At 43.9% G+C, this 23,918-nt stretch overlaps 11 protein-coding genes across 11 annotated transcripts; 5 read left to right on the top strand and 6 right to left on the bottom strand.

Moving 5' to 3' along the window:
* Positions 1-425: 425 nt before the first annotated feature.
* GGI43DRAFT_428754 (uncharacterized protein) lies at positions 426-1,974 on the top strand (the record flags this gene model as incomplete). The annotated part of the gene is made up of 4 exons (XM_083209015.1): positions 426-449; positions 505-772; positions 826-1,243; positions 1,305-1,974. The coding sequence occupies 4 exons, from the start codon at positions 426-428 to the stop codon at positions 1,972-1,974; spliced, it is 1,380 nt and encodes a 459-aa protein (XP_083059025.1).
* Positions 1,975-4,020: 2,046 nt separating this feature from the next.
* Positions 4,021-6,929, bottom strand: GGI43DRAFT_409699 (uncharacterized protein). Its single transcript, XM_083206547.1, has 3 exons — positions 6,748-6,929; positions 6,413-6,671; positions 4,021-6,351 (listed from the first exon to the last, which is right to left on the bottom strand). The coding sequence occupies exon 3, from the start codon at positions 6,268-6,270 to the stop codon at positions 4,414-4,416; it is 1,857 nt and encodes a 618-aa protein (XP_083059024.1). The 5' UTR covers positions 6,271-6,351; positions 6,413-6,671; positions 6,748-6,929; the 3' UTR covers positions 4,021-4,413.
* An 800-nt stretch (positions 6,930-7,729) lies between these two features.
* GGI43DRAFT_100115 (uncharacterized protein) lies at positions 7,730-8,389 on the top strand. The gene has a single exon (XM_083198779.1). It carries the CDS (start codon positions 7,831-7,833, stop codon positions 8,161-8,163), a length of 333 nt encoding a protein of 110 aa, XP_083059023.1. The 5' UTR covers positions 7,730-7,830; the 3' UTR covers positions 8,164-8,389.
* GGI43DRAFT_409698 (uncharacterized protein) lies at positions 7,730-8,712 on the top strand. The gene has a single exon (XM_083206546.1). It carries the CDS (start codon positions 8,214-8,216, stop codon positions 8,649-8,651), a length of 438 nt encoding a protein of 145 aa, XP_083059022.1. The 5' UTR covers positions 7,730-8,213; the 3' UTR covers positions 8,652-8,712.
* Positions 8,713-9,636: 924 nt separating this feature from the next.
* GGI43DRAFT_428747 (uncharacterized protein) lies at positions 9,637-10,232 on the bottom strand (the record flags this gene model as incomplete). Its single annotated transcript, XM_083209014.1, has 1 exon — positions 9,637-10,232. One exon carries the CDS (start codon positions 10,230-10,232, stop codon positions 9,783-9,785), a length of 450 nt encoding a protein of 149 aa, XP_083059021.1. The 3' UTR covers positions 9,637-9,782.
* GGI43DRAFT_100112 (uncharacterized protein) lies at positions 10,192-11,967 on the bottom strand. Its single transcript, XM_083198778.1, has one exon. It carries the CDS (start codon positions 11,380-11,382, stop codon positions 10,378-10,380), a length of 1,005 nt encoding a protein of 334 aa, XP_083059020.1. The 5' UTR covers positions 11,383-11,967; the 3' UTR covers positions 10,192-10,377.
* A 658-nt stretch (positions 11,968-12,625) lies between these two features.
* On the bottom strand, positions 12,626-14,315 carry GGI43DRAFT_409696 (uncharacterized protein). The gene has a single exon (XM_083206545.1). The coding sequence runs from the start codon at positions 14,227-14,229 to the stop codon at positions 13,351-13,353; it is 879 nt and encodes a 292-aa protein (XP_083059019.1). The 5' UTR covers positions 14,230-14,315; the 3' UTR covers positions 12,626-13,350.
* A 653-nt stretch (positions 14,316-14,968) lies between these two features.
* On the top strand, positions 14,969-16,321 carry GGI43DRAFT_424043 (uncharacterized protein; the record flags this gene model as incomplete). The annotated part of the gene is made up of 1 exon (XM_083208320.1): positions 14,969-16,321. One exon carries the CDS (start codon positions 14,969-14,971, stop codon positions 16,319-16,321), a length of 1,353 nt encoding a protein of 450 aa, XP_083059018.1.
* A 3,228-nt stretch (positions 16,322-19,549) lies between these two features.
* GGI43DRAFT_100046 (uncharacterized protein) lies at positions 19,550-20,958 on the bottom strand. The gene is made up of 3 exons (XM_083198777.1): positions 20,557-20,958; positions 19,856-20,495; positions 19,550-19,796 (listed from the first exon to the last, which is right to left on the bottom strand). The coding sequence occupies exons 1-2, from the start codon at positions 20,843-20,845 to the stop codon at positions 19,885-19,887; spliced, it is 900 nt and encodes a 299-aa protein (XP_083059017.1). The 5' UTR covers positions 20,846-20,958; the 3' UTR covers positions 19,550-19,796; positions 19,856-19,884.
* Positions 20,959-21,080: 122 nt separating this feature from the next.
* GGI43DRAFT_424042 (uncharacterized protein) lies at positions 21,081-22,988 on the top strand (the record flags this gene model as incomplete). Its single annotated transcript, XM_083208319.1, has 6 exons — positions 21,081-21,403; positions 21,449-21,497; positions 21,550-21,988; positions 22,029-22,083; positions 22,142-22,897; positions 22,985-22,988. 6 exons carry the CDS (start codon positions 21,081-21,083, stop codon positions 22,986-22,988), a joined length of 1,626 nt encoding a protein of 541 aa, XP_083059016.1.
* On the bottom strand, positions 22,918-23,823 carry GGI43DRAFT_409685 (response regulator). The gene has a single exon (XM_083206544.1). The coding sequence runs from the start codon at positions 23,742-23,744 to the stop codon at positions 23,268-23,270; it is 477 nt and encodes a 158-aa protein (XP_083059015.1). The 5' UTR covers positions 23,745-23,823; the 3' UTR covers positions 22,918-23,267.
* Between the last annotated feature and the right edge of the window lie 95 nt (positions 23,824-23,918).

Raw genomic sequence — 23,918 nt, 5'->3', positions numbered from 1 at the left:
TTATATGCAATCAGTTAGGATATCTTGGGTTTCCTGACTCTTGCTATTTAACTCCTACTGGCTACCAAGCAGCAGAAGCGAAACACCCCACCTGGCTGTATTGGGCAATTGAAAAAGCTTGGCCATCCTCGAAGGACGCTTTCCATTAAGCTGGACTCCACCAAGGGCGCTACTTTCTCGTCCAAGACGAAAAGGGTAATCCAAAAAGTCTTGGCATTTCCTTCGTGACGAAACTACGGAATCCGGCTTTTCTGGGCTATGTGCAATGCCGCTGCTAATGCTCCGCTAATTCCGAGGGCTGGTTAGATCAGCCGTTACAGGGGCTCCCGTTTTCAACACCTCTGAGATCTTGGCAATTCTTTGCTTTTCTATTTGGATTTTTGTGGTAATTACTGTGCAATTTATCCATTTGTTTCTTCGGAATAATGGCGCAGCATCAATCGGCAAACGTAAGCACTAATACCGTGACGCCGAGGTCGATGTTAACATCCTAACAACTTCCAGCACCAATCTATCGAATTCATAGTGGCTACATCTACTTCATCGCTTAGTAGAAAACAACAACGGGCTATCAGAAGTCACGCATCTCGGGGGAGAACTAAAAAGCGACAGCAGCGCCCGCAGCTCAAATCTTGGATTCTGCAGCGAAATGGCTGTCCATCGTTAGTAGACGACCAATATACATCAATACCGCCGCGGGTCGGCTGGGACCTTTCTTTTTTCGACTTTCCCATAGAGATTCAGCCTTATATGCAAGGCGATCTATCTTTAGGCAGGTGTTGGTCCCTTTTTTACTCTAGTTCATGGATTAACACGCCATACTAGCTTTATCTCCGTTGAGAGAAGCTTTATATCCTCCGGAAATTTGCCTACAGGTGGACCCTGCGTCTAGTTCTTGGACCACGACGCTTCTCACCGATTCGGTATACTTACACTGCACGCTATTTTCAGTTGAGGCATATCTTGAGGCATGCCTTCAAAAATCCCAAGGCCCACTTACGCACTTCTATTTCCAAAAGACACTCCGGCTCCTTCAAAATAGATTAGACAAGCCTGACGATCCACAATCAATTTCAGATCCCACTATTATGGTAGTATCCGTCTTAGGCTTGACAGCAGAGGTAACTGGGGATTCTATAGCTGCAAAAAAGCATATGGAAGGGCTACGAAGAATGGTAGATTTGCGAGGGGGGCTTGAGATGCTGCGATTTGACAATTCTCGACTACCTGCCAAGGTCTGCCGGTTAGTATCATTCTTAATTGACTGCATTTCTCTTATTACTTGATTCTCTGACATAAGGAAGCATTGATCTCGTCCTAGCTCTTCGATTTGGAATCGAACCAGTCTTCTTCAACAGCGCAATCCCATGGAGGTCATTTGTTGACCATGGACTAATTGGAAAGAGTAAAGAAGCTTCAGCAAATAATGAGGATCTTTCGAGACTCCTGAGTTCGCTTGATAAGAGACTGGCGAATATTTGGAACGATTTGAAAGAATTTTCTCAGATCTGCAACCTTGCGTCCCAAACTCCTCATAAACTCTCGCCAAACATTTTTAGCGAAATCATGATATCTATTTATTATCGACTATTAGGCCTGACATTTAAAGATGATCCTGTCGCAGAAGCCGTTCGTATCGCGATGATGGCCTTTGGAGCAGGTATTTTCTTCCAATGGAGAGGCATCAAACAGCGACTGGCATTTCTGGACAATCTTTCACAAACGTCTCTGTTAAATTTGCAAAAATCACAAATCAAGCTGCCTCCTCTTTTTACCCTATGGCTGCTAGTGATACAAATTTCCGCTTTTTCACAGCAACCACCAGTCAATACTCTAAGGCAGTGGGTTGATGATATCATTGCCCAGTTGAGCATCTCCAATTGGGAAGAAGGCCGCCAAATGTTAAAATCGGTCATGTGGATTGACTATTGCCACGACAAATTATTTCATGAGGTATGGCCGGTTAAAAACTAAAATGAGTCATATTTCTGGATAAATTTGAATAGTTTTATGTATTAATATAATTTTAATTTTTGGCACCGGATATATAATTTATATAACTTTTTGGACATAAAGATGTGGTGAGGGCTCCGAGTGAGTTCAAAATCAAGCCAAAATTTGTTTCCAAATGCTGATAGTTTAAAGCGTGGAGACGGGAAGACTGCTGGCTAAATAGTATTGCTATCTTCAAGGAGTCCCTAAGTGGAGAATGTACATATGTGAAGGTAGAGGGCACGAAGGTAACACTATACTATCACCTTGGAATCTAAGATCAGACTACCATGACCTACAGCACCCATAATCTAGCTGTACAAAAATAAAAGGATAATCTTACCGGTAATGCAGAGCGGCGCATCTCAAGCATCTCAATAAAGCTATTTAAAGGTAGCTTTTGACGATAAACCGTCTTCATGAGTGCTTCTCGCTTTGGGAAGAGAACGCTCTTGTATTTATAATAATCTACATCAATCTGGTTTAGAAAAACACCCCAGATATTCCCTAAATCGGTGAGATCCCTTGGCAAGAACGTTTGCTTCAAGATCTCTGTCACATGCGGCTGCGATGGCTTGAGCCATACTAACAACAGATGCCAATACGATGTGACCGGCTCCAAACCTTCCTAACAATATGAACCAGCATCTACCTCGAGCCAGCATTGTTGTTCCATGTTTTTTTATGACGCTGGAAGGACAGGCAACGGGATTGGCGCCGCATAAGAGTGACAAGAGGTCGACTGCATGGTCAATGATCAATTTCTCCTCTGCCCTAGACTAAAGAGGCACGGGCTGCGTTAACGAAAGTGCAGCGCTTATTATTATGGTATAGCGCTTATATACTAGGGTAAGGGACCACGCCTTGATAAAGTGTATCGAGACTATCATAGCTGATAAATACGGAATAATATTCGTATATGGTGTATAAAGCTTACCATTGTTTGCATATATTATATAGACTTAAAGAAAATTACGTAGGAACATGAAAATTACATGTATGAGCCTAACCGTCCTTTTTAATGAGTACAATTATATCTTTGAAGGGACGGTAGAACCAGGTAAATATATGAAAGCCGATTACAAACTTCGTCTCCCCATCATTGGACAGGTGCTCCCTGCACACACTGTCCTTACGAGGCGCTTTCCCACCACAGTAAGTCCGAAAGGCTTACTGGGGTCTTGAATGAGTAACGGGGTCAGCAGCTGCAAATGCAATGAATCCTTGTTCATCCTTGGCACTTCCTCCGTTCTCCATTTCGTACATGTACTTTAATGCTGCAATTACTCAAGTCAGAATTGTACCTTCAGAGGTATCAGTTAAACTGAACTTACCCCACAGTTCTTGCATGTGCAGCCCTGGCCACAGTTACATGAGCTAGGCCCAGTGCAGTTGCATGTCGATCCACAGTCGCAACCCATGTTGTCTTGGGAATATTGGTAGCTAGATGTATATTATATCTGTTATTCGATTGCTTAAGGTGAAGAGCTGGAGGCCACCTGAAAAACGTGGTGGCGTTCATCTGCTTCTTATAGCCACCTAAAGCGGTGACGTAATAATGAGACCTGAGGAGGGTATAATCATATCAATCTAGCTTTACTTGTTAAAAGATTATGTAACCGTGACAACATGATACCAGGTTATTTTAGTTTAACTCGAAAAATTGGCGTATGAGAAACGTACATGTACGCTAAAGATGACCTTTTCACAAAACTTAGCAGCTTCGATAGGAGTAGTCGTGGGATAAGAACGTTGTAGTCGTGGAACTCGCCTCATTCTATATTGAAACCGTTTCCTTCTGGATCCTTACTCACTACTGACAATTCTCAAAAAGAAATTTGGAAAATGACCTCTACTTCTACCTTTCAGTGCTTGGAGAGAATCCTGACCCCTAAGAGTTGTAACGAATAAGTATCCTCATATAGCAGCTCAGAACTAGGTTCAAAATCGATAAATCTTCATTATGTACGCTGGCGGATGGTCTACGTTGGCTATCGGGTAATCGTATTATGTAGTTTATGGAATAAGTAGTTTCAAATGGTCTTTAATAAGTGCTATAGTAGCTAACTAAGTGCCTCGCAATTTATCAACGTCTCTGTTATATAACTAGCTCACTCTCCACCCAGAGGGTCCTGTGTATCCATTGTTTCCACCCCAACGATTCAATACCTAGATCATTCCGTATGCTATATCCATCTCGGGCACAATATATCGCAGCACACAGAAGTCAGTAATGATAAACGAGTTTTATAAACGACTATGAATGAGAGAATACGGAAAGATCAGAGTAGAACAAAAAAAAGAGCAAAAAAAAAAAAAAAAAATGTTGCTAACATAATATACCCATACATACTAGGTATAATAAACATAAAGACCACTTCGCACAATTCCACATTCCAATTACTCTTCGCAACCATCTTGTCATGCAACGCAAACAGTGAGCTTTCCTGACGTACTTGCCTCCACAGTAGTGTGTTTTGGCGCATCCGACTTCGAGACAATGTTATTCAATAGCACCCGACGCACATATTCGCAATGAACAGTAAATGTGCCTTCTTTTCCCACATCAGATCTGGTTGTCCTCGCGGCCAGGCATGGAGCCGCACCACCGTGTGCAACTGACTCTAACAAAAGCAGAATATCGCATGTATACGTCGTTTCGGCATCAATTATATCAGTAATCTCATACAGTCTTTCAGTTTTGGCATCCTTCAGTCTCCAAATCTCGCCGCCGGTAAAAGTAGTCGTTGGAAGCATGATGGCGTAGTACATCCCCGTAAGCCCATCGGGCGATGATACAGCATCTGTCCCAGAAGTTGCCAATTGAACTCCACCACCTGCTCCGTGAGCAGCCATGAACGATCTGGGCGCCCAATGAAATCCCGGAGTTTGAAGTTTTGCTCCATTTAGAAAAAGAATATTTCGTGGAAATCTGCCAATATCTTGCAGCATTCTTTTCATCCGGTCTTCTGGGCTTAAATCCACAAGATCAGACGGTTTCGACCCAAGGAGACTGGCAATGGCAAGAGTTTCGTCCCCTGCTCTTGATGTTGTTCTCCATCTCAAAGATCTGGCAACATCTCCAATGGAGTAGATGCTATGCGCTGATCGCTTTGTTAGGTGGAAGAGCTCAGATGCCAGGTCGCCGAGATATGCATGGACCAGTAGTTCATTTGTTGGTGGTATTAGATCGTTTAGGTTGACAAGATTATCTGAGAATGCAAACAGTAGTTCTTTTGCCAAAATAGCTTCTTGTAATGTCCATAGACGCCGCATCCAGCCGCAGGTGAGAACTTGCATTGTCTTCGCGCTGGTAGGCTCAGCAGAAGCACACAGCTGGAGGTTACCATCCAACACGAGGACTCCAATTGCTTCACTGTATATATGCGCCATCATTCCAATGGCTTTTTTTCGCACCTCCGGAAGGCTTGGAATGCATATTCCATCTGTCCAAAATGCAGCTTCTGAATTCATTCCACGTACAAGAGAAGCAAGACGTCGAAGCTGACATACAGGTAATCCTTGCTCTGTTGTGCTACCAAGTCCATCTACCCATACGTGGCTGATAGCTACAAAACGTTTGTCTGCAGCGCTGTGAACATCCAGAGTAACCATATCTCCTGGCCCTTCCGACACCTCGATGACAGGAATCTCGTTCGCTAAAACCAGTCGTTTGATACGGTCTAATAAAGGACCAACTAACAAGCAAGCATCTTTTCCCGTCTCACAATTCAACATATGCTTCGGTACGTATGTATCGGGGTTAACAGTATAAGTCTCGCACGAGTTCTTAGTACACTTATCGTGAATTCTGCCGTCCTGTGTTGGCCTATGTTGACTGGCATACTCTAGTGCCGACACAGAATTGATACGAAAGAGATAATCAATGACAGAAGGACACCAGCCTTCACAAATCATATCAGCCGCTAACTTGTCTCCAAAAAGCGGTATCCATGCCATGGACCATTGAAATGATTTCCTGGGTAAATCTGGTGGAAAGGCTCTTATCACATTAACCAACGCCTCTCCAATCAACGTAATAAAACAGATCATCGCAGGCAAGTCGTCATCCAAAGGCTGAAAGACCCAAAATTTGGTTCTCATATAACTTAAAAGTAAGGAATGCGCCTGAGTCATATTCTTCTGAGCTCTTTCTAGCCAAAGCTGTCCTACGGCTCTCTCAGTTTGTCTAACCTGACAAACCCACTTAGCCAGCATGTGGCCCAAAGAATCTTTGCTCATCACGAGCTCTCCATTCCCGTTTGCTTTGATTAACATATCTTCGGATACACTAATCTCTAATACTGCCTCTAATAAGCCAAAAGTAAGCAGGCTCTGAGTCTCTGCAGCTAACTGTCTCTGCCGCGTGTTAGTGCTTGTGCTGGATTGAAAAGGGCCACGAGCCTTCAAGTATTCTGACAAAGGAGTAGGCGGATAACCATCATGAGGGTAGCCAAGCCATTTTGGAGGCCGGAATGCCTGATTGCTGTATTTCCCCCCTCCATGATGAAGCTGATTGATCGTATTGATGATCCCCAGTCGCTGAAGCATTATCGACTCAGGGTGCTTGAAATATTGGAGCACCGACTGTGTGATAATGAACTACTTTCAGCGCGTAAAAGCGCATAAAATAAAATGTTTTCTTCAAAAAAAGTAGCTCTATATAAGCGACTGACAACCTATAATCAATGTAAAACTATCAGCGTCCATATTTAGAATCCACTTCTTCCACTTTCCTCTGGGACTCTGCTATACCGAAATGTAGAAATCGGGCAACGTAGTAAGAAATATGAAAGCATTACACTACATGAATTTAGGCACGAATGCTTTTTGTGTATTTTTCAATTACGGATCTTTTTAGACATCTTTATCCAGCTATGTCTCCTTTTCAAGTCCATTATATATTAATATATCTCCCTGACATAGCCTGGTTGGGCAAAAGGCAAATTGCTGCCCGACAAACAAACCAGCCACAGGTGAACAAATCCCAAGTACCCCTACCCCGCTAAAAATGGAACCAAATCAAGATTGCTGGGACAGTTGGCAGAGTTCCATTGGCGGAACTGAAGTAGACCAATAGAGGAAATCTTGAGATGCAACATCACCCAGCAAGTGAAGTATACAAAATCCAACAGTCTTGGATATGTAATCAAACCAGGCTACTGTGAAGAGATAATGACAATGCAAAGTATCAAAATATAGAAAAAACTCCAATAAAAGGATTTTCACTAAGCTTATTACATTTACCGTACTACTTGGTTACTGGCGGTATGATCAGCCCGAATTATTTGCTACCTCACGATGTCCTAGTATTTTTCATACCTCTGAAGAGCTTGATTCAGGCCATAATTCTTTGTAGCACAACATAAATAATTCATAATTTGCGACTACTAAAGAATACCTAACGTTATCAGATTAACCTGGAATTTTCAATTATCGAATGTCGTGCGTTTTCTCTAATTTCATATAGGCTCTAGTGACAAATAATTCAGCTTCTAATCATTAGAATTCAAATCCAAAAATTAGATATGTGCATATCATGTACGCTCAAGTAAAATATGATACAGGAACATTAAGATGTTTTCTGTGAACGCCAGGCTTTCAAGATCCCTCGTTGCATTGCCCGTACTAGCCCCGCAGCTATGTTTGTATACGACCCTTTTTATGATCGTATCTACTCCAGCTTGACCATGTGCACTCACTCAGCACACAATTCCCAATACCCCTCAGATGCCCCCTCCATTTGTATTTCCTTTCTATTCGGGCAATTAGACGTACCAACATTGCGCTAGCATCTACTCGCTTATATAACCTTACGCTTCTAAATTCACCTAAACAATGTCGCGCTCTCAGTCAGAAGCTTGTAAAGTTATTTGTGAGATTTCTCTTAATGCTATCTTGAAAAGTAGATGTGTGGATATCTCAGAAAGTGGCACACCTGGCAAATATCGCCTAATTAGCTGTGTCGACTTGATCGAAGCTGAAACTTTGACGATCCTCGAATATTCTGAATTCCCCGAGGTGTCGTTTGCAGCCTTATCTTATGTTTGGAGAGGCAATAAACCCGACGCAGACTTTGATGGCCGTACATTCAATGCGCCAGTCCTTCAAAAGATGGCGCTGAACCTGGTGATGACATCGGTATTCAAGTCCTGCATGATTCTTGTGTAGCGTCTATAGCTCATGGAGCGACATATCTGTAGCTTAACCGTCTCTGTATCATGCAGATGAATAAAGAGGATAAGCGATGGCAGATTTTGCACATGTATGAGATCTACAAACGCTGTCATATCTGCATTGCAGCACCTGGTGGATTACAATGTCTCGTGCGTCTCGATATCGAAACGCAGTGGATTCATCGCGGATGGACGTTGCAGGAAGCCGTCGCGCCTCCGGCTGTTATTGTTTTATTCTCCTGGGCAATAGGTCCATGCAAGGTGCATGCTGGCGATATCCAGGGAATCATACATGAAGTAACCCCGTCCATATCAGCGATGGCGTCTCTTACACTGATTGTCGATGGACTGCTCTCACCTAACGTTGGTGCCCTGGCGCGAATTATGTCTGTCAGAACACCTCGACCAAGACGCGAAAGATTATTCTATCTGGCAGAGTGCCCTTATGCGCACCTCCTCTCGTCCAGTCGATATGGTGTTTAGTATTATGGGTCTCTTTGGTATAACTCTGGATACTTCAAAGTTTGGTAAGGATGATCGTCTGAAAGCTACAATTGCGCTTGCGCAGGCCATCATGGATAAAGGAGGACGAGCAGCCTGGCTTAGTGCAGCTTTCCGTCTCCCGCCTTCGCAGCAGATATCTACCTTTCCGGCATTTCCTCGTACCTCTGTCTCTGGCAAAGCTTTCGTAAAAATGGGAAGGGGATTATGCGAGGCTTCGTTAATGATGGAGAATGATTACCCTGTGACGGCCATTCTTATTCCCATGCCTTGTGGCTCTATGGACAGTGAAGGATACATTAACATGAGCATGAAGGCTATTCCTATTCGGCCTCACTCATCAATATCTACACCTTATATCTCTGATCTTACAAAGCCCAGTCATTTTCAAGCAGTCGACAAAACTTGGTGGAAGATTCAAGAAACTAGAGATAAATGCGACACAGATGAGTTCTTTGCAGTACTCATAGGTTTCTTTGTGAAATACTATCCAGGCAGCACACCTGCGGACGACACCAAGAACATCCGTGCAGCAGTTATCCAAAAGCATTCAAGTGACCATTTCCACGTACAGTCATACCTTCAAATCAGTCGCACTGCTAAATCGTGGGTTCAGTCATGGCCAGAATATTCGTTTAGCATAGGTGGACCGACATTGAACGTCGTCGAAGATGTTGGAGAAAAGTTACCCATTATATCTGTCGCCAAAGAACAGTTTTTGAATAATCCGCAAAGCAAATATACTGGCCCTTCTCTGGAAGACAAACTTATTCGCCAGAGTCGATGGGCCATTCCACAGAAAGAGCTGGAAAAGATCCAAAAAGAGACTAGATGAATTGGCTGATAGCTGTATCATATTACATACCCAAGATCTAGAAGACGGGTATTTGGGCATCTGATATCGGAGCATTGCTGTAAGGTCTTGGAACTACTCTAGACAATAGAATCCTTGAGCTCAGAAGCCATAGATATGTATGCTAAGTGCTACTGTTTGCTAATTACCTGGGGGAAAAATATATAAAGAATTGACATAACATATTCTGAACAATCATATATCCTCGTGGTATCTTGAAACTTATTGAGTATAGAATTATGGTATATGACGATGTTGAGTTATACTAGATTCTCAAACTCCGTCACTGAACTCTTTGCCGACATCATAAGTCCTTTGTGCTCTATCGTAAATGCATCCTCAGTCTCGGGATTTACCACAATCGCAAAACGGTCGCCTATCAATTTCGCATACCGTATTGAAACATCTCTAATATCGCTCCTCTGCCCAAAGCCAATATTCCCAAGTTCTTTGCCGCCCTCTGACGCCGCAATGATTAACTGACGTACATCTGCGACATCGAAGTCGGGTAGGCCTTCCCATCCCCTAGTCCTAATAACCTCGATCAGGAGCAGCAAGATGACGCCAATATTGGCTGTGAATACCGCGATATTGTATTTGATCCCACCAAATGCTATGGCAGCTACCCGCACGGTAGTGTTTATACCTTGTGTTAGATTGCCAACCATGAGTTGCGCCGACGCATACGCGCCCAGCATGTCATCCGCCATAGCAGTAATGGAGTTTCCAACGGCTGCAAGTACAATTTCTGTGTCTTACCATTGGCTAGAATTGCCAGAGGATTGCACGTAGGTTCGGACGTCAGGAATAGAAGCATTAAACGCTGACCCAACTATTGAAATGTAGAGATTCGTCTCATCGTTGGCGATAGCTTCGAAGTGGATACGCATCCGCTGATTCGTTGGCGAAATGATCGACGCCGATGGAAACTATCCGATCCATATTGTGGCCGATGTAATCTGAGTATTCGGGGCCATTGCCGCTATCAGACAGGGGCCCGCTCGCGACATAGACCAAATTATCGTCCGTTGGCGATAGAGAAAATTCGCTGGAAGCATTATAGCTGCAATTTACATCAGCCTTGTATCCTGTCTCTTGAAATGCGTATCTGAGTGCGAGGTTATTGTCCAAGGTTTTCTCGTCCACCCGCCCTATCGATGATCCAATGCCATAAGAGCGATCGATGTATGTGAACTTGGATTCATCCAGCTTTTCGTGGATTCTTGGCGAGCCGTCAATAGTGGTTGCGGAGGATGCGCTAGCAAGGAGATTTCCAAGCAGCTGATTGCCGACAGAATATGAAAACCGGCCTTTGAGATTCTGTATCATGGCTCCCTCTTCGCCAACTTCGGAAGGATGCTCTTTTATAAGGGTGCAGTTGTCCCAATTTGGAACAATGATGGCTTGGTCAACTTCTTCCCACAATTGAACTGGCGTCAATGCAGCGGCCCAGAGCGCCGACCAGATCATTGTCAGCACAACAAAGGCAGACAGAGGTAAGAAAAAGCGAAAGGGCAGCCCAGAATCAATCCTCGGTTCCATGGCATAAATCCACGCTCTCAAAGATTCCAGCTTCATTGTGTTGTACGCAAGGTGTTTTCGAACTCCATAGTTGATGAGCCTGCATAGCACCAGGATTTGGCAGAGCGAGAGTAAATCAGCTATCAGCTGCACGGCAAACTGTACTGTTGGTCGATTTGATTCGATGATGCGCGTGAAAGAACCAGAGAATACGGTGTTGTTAAGCGACCAGTAGAGAAGCAAAGTGCTGATGGACGTGGTTAAGAGAAGGGCCAGGAAATTGGCATGTCCAGAAGAGAAAAAGGCGAGAAATGCGTTGTTTGGATTGGTGATGGCCATTCTGGCGGCGAAAATGAGGCTAAACGGGCATTGTGTTTAAGGTCTGAGAGGAGGGCGTGTTTGAGACACGCAGCCTGATATTCATACTTGTCTTTGTGAGGCAGCAAAACTTGATCCAGAAATAGCCGCCTCACGAGCCGAAGTCCTGCATCGCCATTTTTAATAGTCGCTGCAACATGTCGCGACCAACATGCATTTCAATCCTTGCAAGCGTCTTCATCCTGTAGGATTCGAAAGTGGGCGGTTACAATTTGGCTTTCTGGTCAGCAATATCCAATGCGAAATTGAAAAGAGCAGAGGAATTTGCAGATTGTTGTTGCAAGTCCAAAGAATTGACTGAATGCAATTTCGTATAAGGAATCTTGCCACCCTAAGATGCAAAAGGTCGCGACAGCTGCACGCCAGCCCAGCCCAGCCAGTGTGCGCCTATGCTACAGGGAGCTGCTCACTATAGCTACATAGCGCAGGCAGACCTCCAGCTCCAGCTCCCAGTATGCTTCATTGATTCAATCCAAATCCACCCAAGAGGGAATTTAGCGGAGCTCAAAACGCCCTCAAGGCCATTCTGGTGCTAGTATCGCGATGCTAAAGTAGCCCTGGAGCATTTGTGGATGCTGAGTGGGAACCGGATCTCCCTTGATTAGCGCCAACTCCATCTCACATCTATAAAGCCAGCACTCGTTCCCAGCCTGCAGAGTCCAAACTCGTTTTTTCTCTCTCTCCAATCCCAGCCAGCTTGCACTCTTTCTTTTATTAAGTAAAATAATTGCTTCCATTGCCAATAGCTGGGACGCCAGCTGCGGGGTGGTCGAACGGTAGAGCACAGAGCAAAGTCCGCAGTCGGCGTTAATGCGCGTTTGCCCCGCTGGCCATAGCCCGGGGTGTTAGCATTGCCGTGCGTGAGAGGCCTGGGTTCGAAATCCCACCCCGCATTTTTTGTACTTCTTTTTTTCTTCTTTTACCCTTGGTTTTATTTTCTGGCCTTTCTTTATATAATAATTAATATCAGTACTTCTAAGGCAATCAATTGACTTTCTATCGTTTTGCCGACTTTCCGAATCGTGGGATATGCCTCATTACATGTGGACGGAGCTCCCAATTGCTGCCAATTCCGTGTGTGCGTGCGTACATATACCTATGCATAGGTATATATAGATGCATACATACCTAGGTATATAAATGAGAGTTTGTGGACTGAATGGTGCACTCGTACTAATCAATTCTCGAATTTCATGAAGCTGATATTACTTTAAAAAAAAAAAAAAAAAAAGCTATGACTTCCAATTATACTTTGGACTCCTGACAATTACATGAAGTTATTTGTGCTCCAGGCGATCCCCCTATCCGCAAATGACTCCTTTGTATCTTTCCTACAATTGTGTGAAGCAAATATACACGTCGTGCAATTTGTTCCCAGTAGCCAGGCTCAGATCTTCCAAGCTGATAAGCATCAGGACCCATAAAGGCGTAATTTTGTCGTACAATCATATCACTATGTCCCACCACCATAACATGGGTTGTGTTAACGTGTAATTCACGAAAAGTGAAAGTTTCCCCGAGACTATTAGAGATTGACGGTTTGCCGAATGAGTCGCGATGAACCTCATAGATCTCTGCACAAACCAAATCCCCGTCATAAGAAATTACCTCAGGTGTTAAAATTTTAATATTAAAAGCTGAGATGTAATTGTTAGAGCACGTATATTTGTCCACTGGGATGGTCTGGCTCTCAATCTCATACTCAGGAGCTCGATGAGGGTGAAGCTGTGGGATCATAGGAAGCAGCCCAAGTTTGGGACTGAAAGGGAGCCCATCCCCAATATCTAGCCACGAAGGGAGCTTTGACGTCTTCCGTGCGACTTCCAATATGAGGTCACTAATATCCCTTTTGTAATCAACTTCAAGGTGCACATCGAGCAGATGCATGACGCTAAAGACCATATCTTGGGGATATTTCGAAGTTCGTGATCATATACTCCGCCAGATACCAGCCTGTTTCATAGCCGGAGATTCGGCAAGCAAAATGGCTCCCAAGGCGGTGAGGGCTGAGCCATGGCCAAGGCAGTTGACTGTCCACTGTGTGGTGTCAATAAGTTCGCGAGTACCTTTCTTGAATTTCCGGATGCGGACATTTGCATATGTAGAATGATAAAGATCAAGAATTTTCGTCATGCCTAGCGTAGTATCAATGCTTTCAATCGGAGGAAAGAATCCCGGACCGCCTGCAGACGCAACGAAATCTACTTCTTCTGAGGGCTTTGGCATGCGATCCAGACCTAGTACATATGTTTCAGGGCAAAGTGTTGCTTCTTGAAGAGTCCAAGCTCGGGTAATCCATGGAGCCTCGAGCTCGATTTCTTGGGCGCCCGAAACGCCTCCAGGCATGACGATAACCGCCCTAGCATTCTGATACAAAAAGCCCATCTGTTGAATTTGAAGCTTCTTATCAACCGGAGATGTTTGATGAAGACAGATAAAATCTAGCCACAAGAGCTCGCATTTTAGATGTTGGGCAGCAAGCGCTGCTTGTTGAAGTCCATGCCAACTGATAGTATGAGGTGTGTCCTCACCAATCTCAATATCTAGCGGTCGATTGGCATTCTTAGCAATTTTAATCACCTCGGCGGAGGGTGTCCAAGAGTGCGATATTGCGACGTATTTAGGAAACATATCGTCTTTTTTATTCCAGTCCAACTCTCTCCACTCCGAAAGAGTAATTTTGGCGTCGTCGCGAGCTAGAAGATCACTGACACTGAATAGCCTCACAGCACCAGCAACATAGTTAGAATCATAAGCCCAGTGCTCTTGATCTGATTCTCTCAACACTTGAATTTTAATACCAGCCATGTTTGAGACCTCTTTTCCTTTTTGTTGTGTTTTAAGGATACTTCAATATCGAAATGCCTGGGCCAAAAGGATTGCTAGTCGATTCTTTTTGTCACGAAGCGAAGGCGAAAGAGGGGAACCCCCGAATAAACACATGTAATCTGTACTTATCTATCATGTGCAGCCTAATAAGACCCAAACCACACGTAATAATATTAATTAGGCACCTATCAGGTACAGGTGTATGTGTACCATTGTACGAATAATCTGCGTTAGGCTAGCCTCTACTGCAAATGTTCATTGAAAGCTGGACAAGCGATACTCCATGTTCCATTTTTCCAAACTTTCTCAAGCTTTTCATTAACCATATTCTCTTGTATTGAACTAGTTTCATAACCCAGGTTCTGCTGGACATCAAGAAAATTGTCTCAACGAGGCTGAGAGCGTATATATAAGTGGGGTATTTGCCAGCAACGTTCATGAAATTCGGCTGTCCTGATACATGATTCGTCGTGCTGCCCATTACCAATTTTATTTGTTGTTCAGCTCTTCTCAAATTGATCCAATTTCTCCTCTTTACAGAATGGAGCTGAGCTGAGCTACTATCCTATCGTGATACTTCTTGGCCGCCACACACCTCGAATTCCTTTTACTTACGATTGTCCACTGAAAGATTAGTCCAATTTGTACTATTTGGTGCTCTGTTTTTCGCTATATTGAACCAAACGAGCTCTAAGCCCTTTGTCATATTGTTGTCAGCATGAGTCGCCTCGTTGACCTTTCTCGCCGGACGCCCTCTTCTCCATCTCCAGGGGAGATCAAGCAACAGTGGGTTGATCCAAGCGATATATTCTCTGTGCTCCTCATCCTCGGCGGAGATGTAATCCAGCTTGCTTGCGCGGCTATGGCTAGTGGCACCGTATTTCCGCCCAACCCAGTGGCTTTTTCTTTTGGATGGGTAGCATACGCCGTGTCGGCTGTGCTATCCGCCATTGGCGAGAGTCGCCTTATATCTTGTCCACCAGAGGTTGCCGTCAAGGTCATCAATCTGAAGTCGCGGTATTGTCGCCAGAATAACTCATGGCTACTGAGCCGGCTTATGAAGACATACCATAGCTGGATGTCGGATGAAGTCCGCACTCATTGTGGGGATAGCTCTGAGTTTTCACCACCTTTACCGGGTTTGCGAACATCAAATGACGATCCAGAACAATTGGCTGAAACAAAACATTTATCTGTATCATTTACCACTAGAGTTGGCCTTTGTGTAGCCATATATAAATGGCGCGACGATTACAAGCCTCGAAATCCCATACGCGACTTTCTTTGGTGGAGTGGCTACGCTGTTTCATTGGTGCAGTTAGGTATCGCGGCAATACCATTTGGCCTGCATAATGATTGGGCCATCTTTTTTGCTACGGCGGCTGGCACGGTCCTGGCCTATATCTCTGCATCTCTACCACAGTGGCATCACGAAAAATGGCATTGTCGTGACCGCAACAAAGACGTGGCACTAACACTAGGCAACGGTACCAAGGCCGTCATCATTATTCAGGGCTCTGATAATGGCCTTGATTTGGAGGACCTTGCCTCAGGTGAGGTTACGGAGTTGAAAATGACGCAGCTGCAGGTTGGGGGGCTTTGTGTCTTATGGATCATACTGCTCATCACATGCACAGGCATCCAGAACCACACATGGTATCTTCTCGCTGTTGGTGCCATCGGAATGCTGCACAATATTATCGTAGCTGCTGCTCCTCGAACACCAGAGGCAATGGGCCTGCCTATCGAGCCGATGCCATTAGACAGCTCTGGTGGCGTTGAGAGATTCGCACAAATCAAGGTGATGTGGACTTTAATGGAGCTTGAGCTGAAATATCCAGGTCATGGAAGGGCTTTAAGGAATGAATTCTTCCCCGGAGACCTATTACCATGGGAGGAGGAGTGGTGGAATTTGGGGATGGGAGAAAATAAGATGCAAATCAAAGAACTGAATAGCAAGCGATTGGAGGTGTTGAACAAGAAACGGATAAAGTGGTTACGGAGGCAAGAAGAGAAAATGGAGGCGAAAGGGGAGCGGAATTGTCTGCCGGCGTCTGACTCTGACAGATGAGCGCTATCGCTACGTTGAAGTTGTTTCTGTCTATGAGTGGTATCACTTTAATCCCCCAATTTGTTTATTAATGCCAATGCCAATGTGGCACCCATCTCTATATAAAGTTCAATAAAACTTGACTATGCTCTTCATTTCCTTCGAATACGCTTTGCTTTATGCGAGCATAGCAATCGTATTTTTACTTGAGTTCCCGTATATTCGTTGTCTCATAAATCGGTCACGGTAATCCAATCTTTCACCGCACCCTCAGGTTTCTAGATGTTCCTTCCAGTCAATCGTTATCGTCGCCTGTTGGAGTGTAGGCTTTGAGTTTTATGGTATGGTGATCGGATCTCTATCATGGGCCGTCAGTAGCGGTTATATGGTGTTCATATAGTGTCAGAATCTCTCCAAGAAGATTCGAAGCAGCGCGTAGGCATTCATACTGTAGTCGGGCTCAACCTGGAAGTAGCCCTGTGAGTGTGCAAGATGTAAGCATCGCCCAAGACTGCCCGTGCATCTACTATCGTCGTTTAGACGGTACTGGCTCATTCAAAGCGGCGTTTGTTTGTACATCTTGGCCATCGGTTCTCAAAATGCGTACACACACAACGATTGATATTTCTGTATCAGAAGAGGGTTGGTTGTAGAGAGGTCTGCTCGCGGCTAAGTCTGATTCTACGGCAGAGCGATGGATGATCTTCGTAGGATCGAGCTGTGGGGTAGCCTTCTATAGTAAGATGAAAGACCGACGTTCAAAACATAATAGGGAATTAAACTCGAGGAGCCAGTAAATCGCGCCTTTTGTGGTTGAAAGTGCGCCAAGCAGTTATCGCGTGGTGATTGATGGATCGATGGTGAATTTCTGTCGATGGGATGAAGTCGAGAAATTGTATGGGGCTAGCTAGTTAGGGCTAGGTACTCAATATTGGGCATAACGATGCGCCAGTTACGGGAGCCTTTAGCGCCAAGCTTCACTAGAGCATAGCTCGAGATCGATTCGAATATCCCACCCGCTAAAGCGATGGAGCACACAATATCAGAATGATAGAAGTTCTTTTGGTGATTAAATTCCATATAAGAGAGCCCAGAGGGTACACAAAGAGTACACAAAATGAGGAGTCTAGTAAGAAAAAAAAAAGCGAAAAAAAAAAGCGAAAAAAAAGGCGAGGCAGTGAAGTTCGAACCCCGGCTTTCCGCTGCGAGAATGCTGTGTCTGCAGTTCACGAACACTCGGGCGCTGATTCGCACTATGGGGTTAACCACTGTACCACCTCGCGGTAATACGGTGAGAATTCTTTCCCTATAAGACTAGGGCCGCTGGCCAGCTGGCATTGTTGGGGGAGGGAAAAAAGACAATTTTTGGACTGGCGGTTGAGGTTGAGGACGAGCGCTGGCTTTATAGATGCAAAACCAAGATGGTATATGGCGCTAAGCAGTGGAGATCTGGTCCGCCCAGCACCCCAGCTTTTTGGTTTTTGGCCCGCGATACTAGCACTAGAATGGTCTGGGCGGTGATCATGGCTGGGCTCGGTTCCTGAATATAGCAAATGACTATTACACTTGATGCCGATTTTCGACAGCAACCGCCGCATTGGGCCAACTTGATGCATTTCACGGCACTGCTAACAAAATATTCGACAGACATTGCAGATGTCTGAGCTGTACGCACCTAAATCAAGGTCATCTAGCCAAAGCCAGTCGAGGCGCTTCACACTCTATACATGTATCTCTGTGAGCAAGGTCCCATCTCAAGACAGATCAATATCTTTGGTAGGCGCTGCAAGGCCTATACATTTCATACACTCATTCAGCTAAATGAAGTTATTTTATCTGATGACATTCTTTATTTCCTATTCTCAGCTGATTATCGGAAAATAATGAAAAATACATGAAGCGGCTGGTTTACCATAGCAAATAGCTGCAGCCTGCCGCGTCCGCCCTTGTACCTCGTAGCGACAACAAATTGCCCAAACTTCATGTGGCTGCCAACATGGCCACTCCCACACATTCAGCTTACTGGTGCTAAAAGTATGTTAGAAAAAACCAATGAGATTTTTAGTTTGACCAGTAGTTTACCTTTTTATCAGTCAAGTATCGCTGACGAATCCATTGACTAGTATGATGAACTACCAGACCAATAGCCCAGAGAACGAGAAGCCGCAGCCCCAGAGATAACTGTATGTCATCTCGGAGATATATATAGATTACCGTCGTTGTGACAGATCGTAGGATATCTACGATAAATTCCGGGCTTGTGATCATGTCGAGTACTTTAACGAGGCGAACTCGGCCCTCTATAACCAGATCGGTGTGGTAAGGCATGATGCGTCGGATATTATTCGACATCGAGCTGCAGATATAGAGAAAAGTTTATACAGAAAAAGCAGTTACCCTTCCTTTTGATAAAGAAAAGAAAAAAACTATGAGAGCTGATGGAAGACGAGAATAGTATGCTTTTATAGTCGGATTTTACAATCATCAGTATACGTAATAACTCCATATTTTCCACAGACTTAAGGTTTCATAGATCCGATCAAACATTACTTCTGCACTGTATTCTATTAGTATCTTTTACTATATCGGGCTGAGGCCATTTCTTATGATACACACACAATCCCAAGTACGAACAGTTCTTGCATCTTTTCGTTTAATTAGCCACTTTTTCACTTGTGATGAGAAATCAATCTTGCCTCTAGTCTTCCAATAACGTTGAGTTCGGGCTTATCAATCCCTTGTCTAGAGAGTTATGAAAAATATTACTTTAAAACGTAGATTTGCAGACACCTTTTTCTCAAAGCCCTTTTACCACTGCGTAGACTCAACTGCCCGGAGATTTGCTGCCATAACCAAAACCGTTGTCAAAAGCATAAATAGTTTCCAACATGAGGGCCTCATCTTCAGCCTCAGCCTCGTTTTGTGTCCGCGCAGGGCGAAGGCTTATTGGGCAACGTTGATCCCTATCAGCTAGAAAGCGGTTGATTCTATAGTTGTAGTGAAGACGATGGTCTTGCGATTCGCCGTTGCTAGCAGTCGAATTGGAGTTGCCAGTACTTTTAGCCCATGGGATAGCGAGAATTGCTAGCTTTTCCTGATGTGATGCAACGTGTCTTTTGAACTGGCTATGGTTTACAAATATGTCTTGTATCGTGCCAAATAAGCGACCTCCTAGTGTTAATTTCTGCAACAGTGAATTCGCCCATTCGTCACAAAAGAACAATCTCGAGCTTTGAACTGTGTGGGACACTCTCTTCCTGCTTCGTGAAGGATGTCTAACTGAGAATCTGAGAAGACGCCATGAACCTCTAGAACATGAACTTTCAAGTCAAGGAAAGACAATATTTCTGATTTACACAATATACAAACATATTGTGATCTATGTTTTTGCAGCTCATGCTGAAACCATGAGTCACGATCTTCAAAAAGTTTTGTATCACATTCAGCCCCGCCTAGCGTGCACACATAAGCTCTCAGATCACGAAATGCGTGAAGTCTGTATTAGCAATAGTCAATTAAGGTTGATGGTTGGATTAAGCTCGAGGATATACGTACTTCAAGATTTTTCGCGTTTAAAGGACTGATTAGTAAAAACATATTGAACATTCAAAAGTTTGCAGGGCTGCAGGTAAATTGGCCATGCGCGATAGGGTTGGACCTGATAAATGATGTGCCGTTGTCGACACACTGGTGAAAGAGCTATTTTCCCATTCTTCGTCTTCTGAATTTGAACTTGAATATAAAAGAGGATAAAATGATACAGCTTTACTTTGTAGTCGTCCGGTAGCCATAAAATCGTCGATGGCAGTTTCAGCTATTCCTTGTGGAGATCTTTGATCTCTGCAATATATAATGAACCGTCTCCTTTTAGCTACCGCACGGCCAAGTCTCGTTGAGAGCAGACTATTAGCGAGTTTAGAATATCGTTGCTCAATGTAATCGATATCGATAGAATCCGTGAGTGTTCGGTCGTAATCTGTAAAGGCTTGTTTAAATCGGTCGTGTGGCGATGGCTTTTTAACAAGCATTCCTAAACGGAACAGAGAATTTATACATTCGTGGATGATCAGTAGAATAATTTTGGCCTCGTCAATGGAATTTTCATTGCTCTTATCGATTAACCCTATTCCAGAGGTGCGGTCTTGATCGACTGTCTTATCATTATTCCGACTTTGGTTGTGAATTTTTTTCGTTACTATCTAATGAGTGAGATAATGAGTAATATCATGGGACGATAACTTCGATTAGAGACCAACAATCATCAGTAGCTTCTTCAATCTCATCTAGCTGTCGATTTATCTGCTCACGAACATCTGCTGATTGAAAGAGTTGCTGGTCAAGAGAAAGTGATGTTAGAGGGTTACCCATTGCGCCCGTATTCCCTGCCCATAAGGATAATCTCTCAAAACAGTATATAATTGCTGATGAGGATAGATGAGGATGGATGAAGAGGCGTGTCTCTTCAAAGAGAGTTATCAAGCTCAAAAAGCGCTGTTGGATATTATGACTCTTGGCTGAAATAGTCGCCGCTTGCGTTAAATCCATTTCGACAATAAAACGGTTGGAAATACTAAGTTTAAACTAATAGTGAGCATCATTTGCTGGTTGCATATACCCCGCTTGTGAGTCAAATACAGAGGCGAGATGCGATTGGTCCGCGCAATCACACTTGAAGGCGTACGGAGTATAATAAGCTCAATCATGTCTCTTAAGGCTAAAATAGGCTTCAGTTATTAAACAATTTCTTTCTTTAAAGATTAAAAATTAAAATCCATTCGTAATGTCCGGGTCAGGATTCAAGATTGCAGGAATTGTTCTCCATGCGTTCCCACTCGCTACCAACGCCCTCGAGATATGTCGTGATACCGCAAATCAGGTTGGCCTCTTTCTCCAAATTAAGCTGGAATACAAGAGGTGGAGGGATGATTTGGAATATCACAAACTAGTATTTACAAATAATTTGAGACAGCTTCTGCTGCCTCTCGTCCTGAACGACGACAAAATTAGAGAGCTCCTACTGGTACCGGGAGGAGATTGTTGGAGAGAAGAACCAGTCGCAGAGCTATTTGAGAAACGTCTTGGAGAGTCATATGGCCTCTATATGTAATATATACAAGGTATGGGTAAAACTATGAACGAAATAAACAGGGAACTCGCTATCGACTCTGATTGGGCTCAGAAGATGCTTGATGATTCAGTAAGAAAAATCGATTCGATGAAAATAAGAAGATTGTTAATTTTTTGAGCAGCAGAAAACATCAAATAGCAAAATAAGACTGAAGGAATTTTTTGCTCGCCAATTTCATAAGTTCAAGCTTAGCAGCAATGGCATTGTTCGCAAACGACTCTTTGAGGAATTACAAGATTATAACAATAAGCTTGAGAAGCTATTAAAAGCTAATGAAGAAGATGTGCACTTGCTAAACAGCAGAAATTCAAAGCTTGAATCAGGGAACATCGACGTAGTAGTTTGTAACTTTTGGAAGAAGGCCAAAAGCGTCTTTCAGGCACTTGCGTCTGTCTGGGCTTGTCAATGCCAGCAGCATGGTGCGAACTTGCTCCTTCAACATCGATTGACAAGCAAGGCCGATTTCAACATCACTCTTACAGGTTTCATTTCAGCTGAATGTGAATTTCACAGAGTTTGGATCTCAGAAGGCGAAGATAAACTATTGAAAGACAGACATTGTTCCTCGTCAACACCTAAATGACGAACCGAGCCGTCCAGCTAAGTTTTTGCTTCCTAAGAAAAAGGCCATGAAGAAACCTATAGAATTTTCAATGTGTGTCAATATCATTCAAACAAAAACAACTCAAATGTATATACTAATATATTTTCAGAACTCAATCGCCAGCTGCACTTGCGAGCGTAGAAACGAGCCCTAATCTCCCCACAGCCAACGAGATAGTAAATCTCTGCGCTACGTTACAGACGTCTGAAGCGTCATGCTACGGTTATCTTGTTGAAAAGGAATGTCGCTATAACGTTTTCAACATATCCCGGCATAACAGAGAGGCAGTCCAATCCATGACCCTGGACCAGATGCTTCGCGGGGATATTTCTCCACAATTAACTCGTTCGCAACGATATAACTTATCGTTGATCCTGGCTTCGACATTTCTTCAACTGCTAGATTCCCCATGGATATCAGCATTTCCGAAAAGATCTGACATCATTTTCTTTAGCGGCCACAATGGAGATACACCAATTTTTCGACTAGATCAGCCACATATTAACTACAATTTCAAGCCTTCGGGTATACAAAACACGGCTCCTTCATCAGAAAAAATGTTGCGCTACACTGAGGCACTAGATCATCTTGGTATAATGCTCTTAGAGCTTTGCTTTGGTCGAATTATGGAAGACCAGCCTTGGAGAAAAAGACTACCAGCAGGAGCAAATAACCAAGAGAAGACAGGATTCGACATATTGGCAGCTCGTGAATGGCAGTGTGATATAAATGGAGAAGCTGGCGGAGACTATGCCGAGGCGGTCTCGTGGTGTCTTGGAGGAAATCGGATCGCGCCCCTAGAACGATGGAGACAGGAGATGCTACGTAGAGTTATACAGCCTTTGCATAGGTGTCATGAATACTTGTCAAATAGCGGGGCCAAGATATAATTAAATGTTTTTATGAGAATGAAACTCAAGATTAAATGTACTATTGGTGTTCGTATTTGTAGTTAAATAGATGAGAACTACCATTGCCACACCTGCGCTCTGCTGTGCTAGGGCTCTTCTTGAAACTTCGAGCTCCGTTATAATACACGCGCATGTCCGTGTCCAAGTATCGGCCATTTCTTTACGTCGCCTTTGAACTCTAGCTTTTTGCTATTTGCTGGTGGGCAGCACTTCTTGCATCTTGATTTCCAATGGATGTAAGCTCAAGTTTCTTCTTTCTTGCATCTCGGAAGAATTAAGAGTATTATATGGGTGAGCTTTAGGAGAAGTTCATATCGTTCTTAATCACCAACGCCAAAATTTATCAGGAAGCAGTCCTCTGGATTGAAGAATCATGGCCAGCTGCTTAAGCTCACGGGGCTTAGTCAGTAACAAATCCATGCCGCTACCAGAGGCTTCCTGTTGTGCGCTCTCTGATAACAGGTGCGTAAGTCCAAAGATAAAGCAGGGTTTAAGTTGATGTTCACGCTCGTAAGCGCGGATATTGCGTGTGGCCTCAAAGCCGTCCATAACGGGCAATGAGACGTCCATGAAAATGTGTTTACAGTAGTTCGGATTCGCCTTGTAAGCTTCAACAGCTAATGAGCCGTTCGTCGCGGTATGATGGGCCCGGCCAAGCTTCTTCATATAGAGAGATAGAATGCGGAGGTTGATGGGGTTGTCCTCTACGAGCAGGAATTCAGGCTCAGGTGCTTCCTCCTCTTCTTTTTGTGTTTGAGGCGTTGCCTTGCTTGTCTTTTCATGGGCAATATCAATATCCATGATGGCGATAAAACGATTTAAATGGTGAATCTCTTTTGTTCTATTATGGTAACAATGTGCATCAAGTGAAGAAATAGACTCATAATACACAATAACAAATGGCCTGTCTTTCCAGCGCTGGCTGCAGGTACCCCACTAGTGAGACAAATACAGTGACAGATACGATTGGTCCGC

The sequence above is a fragment of the Trichoderma evansii genome (genome assembly GCF_050947405.1).
Source record: "Trichoderma evansii strain SZMC 28006 chromosome Unknown GGI43scaffold_15, whole genome shotgun sequence".
Lineage (NCBI taxonomy): Eukaryota > Fungi > Ascomycota > Sordariomycetes > Hypocreales > Hypocreaceae > Trichoderma > Trichoderma evansii.
The sequence above is the reverse complement of the archived record's forward strand: the minus strand, read 5'-3'. Positions and strand labels throughout refer to the sequence as shown.